Source organism: Fulmarus glacialis, unplaced genomic scaffold (genome assembly GCF_000690835.1).
Source record: "Fulmarus glacialis isolate BGI_N327 unplaced genomic scaffold, ASM69083v1 scaffold34179, whole genome shotgun sequence".
Classification (NCBI taxonomy): domain Eukaryota; kingdom Metazoa; phylum Chordata; class Aves; order Procellariiformes; family Procellariidae; genus Fulmarus; species Fulmarus glacialis.
In genome coordinates this window covers 1,174-2,462 of record NW_009233155.1, presented here as the reverse complement: position 1 = coordinate 2,462, position 1,289 = coordinate 1,174, and the positions used below count along the sequence as shown (strand labels likewise).

At 56.3% G+C, this 1,289-nt stretch overlaps 1 protein-coding gene across 1 annotated transcript in view; it reads left to right on the top strand.

Annotated features, from left to right (window-relative positions):
* Positions 1–1,289, top strand: part of LOC104082208 — a gene marked incomplete at its 3' end in the record, with an annotated part of 2,804 nt that overhangs the window by 347 nt on the left and 1,168 nt on the right. Inside the window, exons 2-4 of the mRNA XM_009585230.1 lie at positions 340–376; positions 934–1,008; positions 1,061–1,165. Coding sequence (XP_009583525.1) covers positions 340–376; positions 934–1,008; positions 1,061–1,165 — 217 coding nt within the window. The remainder of the gene's footprint in view (positions 1–339; positions 377–933; positions 1,009–1,060; positions 1,166–1,289) is intronic.

Genomic DNA, 1,289 nt, shown 5'->3' with positions numbered 1-1,289 from the left:
GCCCAGGGCTGCATTGCACATGCATAGTTGCATTGCACATGCGTATTTGCATTGCACACACAAGGCTGCATTGCACATGCACGTTTGCATTGCACATATGGGGCTGCTTTTCACATGTGGGGTTGCACTGCGTGCACAGAAAACACCCTTTGTCCCGAGGTGCTTTGGGTGGGCACCCAGACGGGGTACCCCCCGGGGAAATTGCTCAGCACCTTGCAAGCCAGGGCCCTTAAATCTTCACCAAGGCCAAATACTTGAGCGCCCGCTTCACCCGGAGCACGTGGGGGGATCATGGGTCGTGCACGGGGCCAATGTGGACCATTTTGTGTGTTCCCGCAGGCTGCTGGGAGGCGGGGGCTCGGCCGAGCGCGGCACGGTGAGCAGCGTTAGGTGTCACACCTCCACCGCTCGCTCTCAGTTTTTCCCATGCCCAAATTCTCCCGGCTGGGATGCGGTACCGGATCCTGTTTGCAAGCCCCGCTGGTGCCAGCCTCTGCTCCCCTCCCTCGGAGCACCTTGCGCTGGGAAGAGGTGCTCGTGGCAGCGTGCTGAGCCCCCGCTGCAAACCCCACAAACAGCACAAGCGCGTGACACGCCATGTGCAAAGGCCCGGAGAAAATCCTTTCGTTTTGGGCCGGTTTACGTTTTGGAAGTAGCAATTTCCAAGCAAGTTTATTTTGCATGAGAAATTCAAATTTGCCCATCTCTTTTATTTCAAGAGGGGGGAGGAAAACCAGTAAAACTGCTGTAAGCTTTTCCTCTGGAGACTTTTGGCCATCGTTAAGTGGTGACATGAAATGCACTCGGTTGTTGCTGCACCGGACACGGGCTTTCGTATCCTTCTGCAGGCAGAAACGGGAGAGGAACCCTTATTAAAAGATTAAGTTTAATAGCTATTCTTGGCGGGTGCGGGAGCCTGTATTCTTTCTGCAGCTGTCTCAGAGCTGTCCCATCTGGTAAAATCCTTGGTTCGTTTCGCCTGCCTGAGCGTCGACCCGACGGAGGGAGGTTGGCAGCCGCAACGCCGCGCTGCTTCTTTCTAATAAAACTCGCTTGCCAGGATCAACATCGGAGATGGTCGCAGTAATCAGCGCAGCGCTGGCGGCTGGGCTGGGCTCGAGCTTCCTCGCTTTAGCTGCGCCCAAAAAGGCCGCCCGCGCCGGAGGTATAGGAGGGGGATAAATCACCGCCGTATAAAGCGCCTTTAATTAGCTCCCGTGCGCATGCGGGGGAGCCCTGTTGGCATCAGCCGCATTCGTCTGGGAAAGCCTTAACGTGAAAGTCGGCCG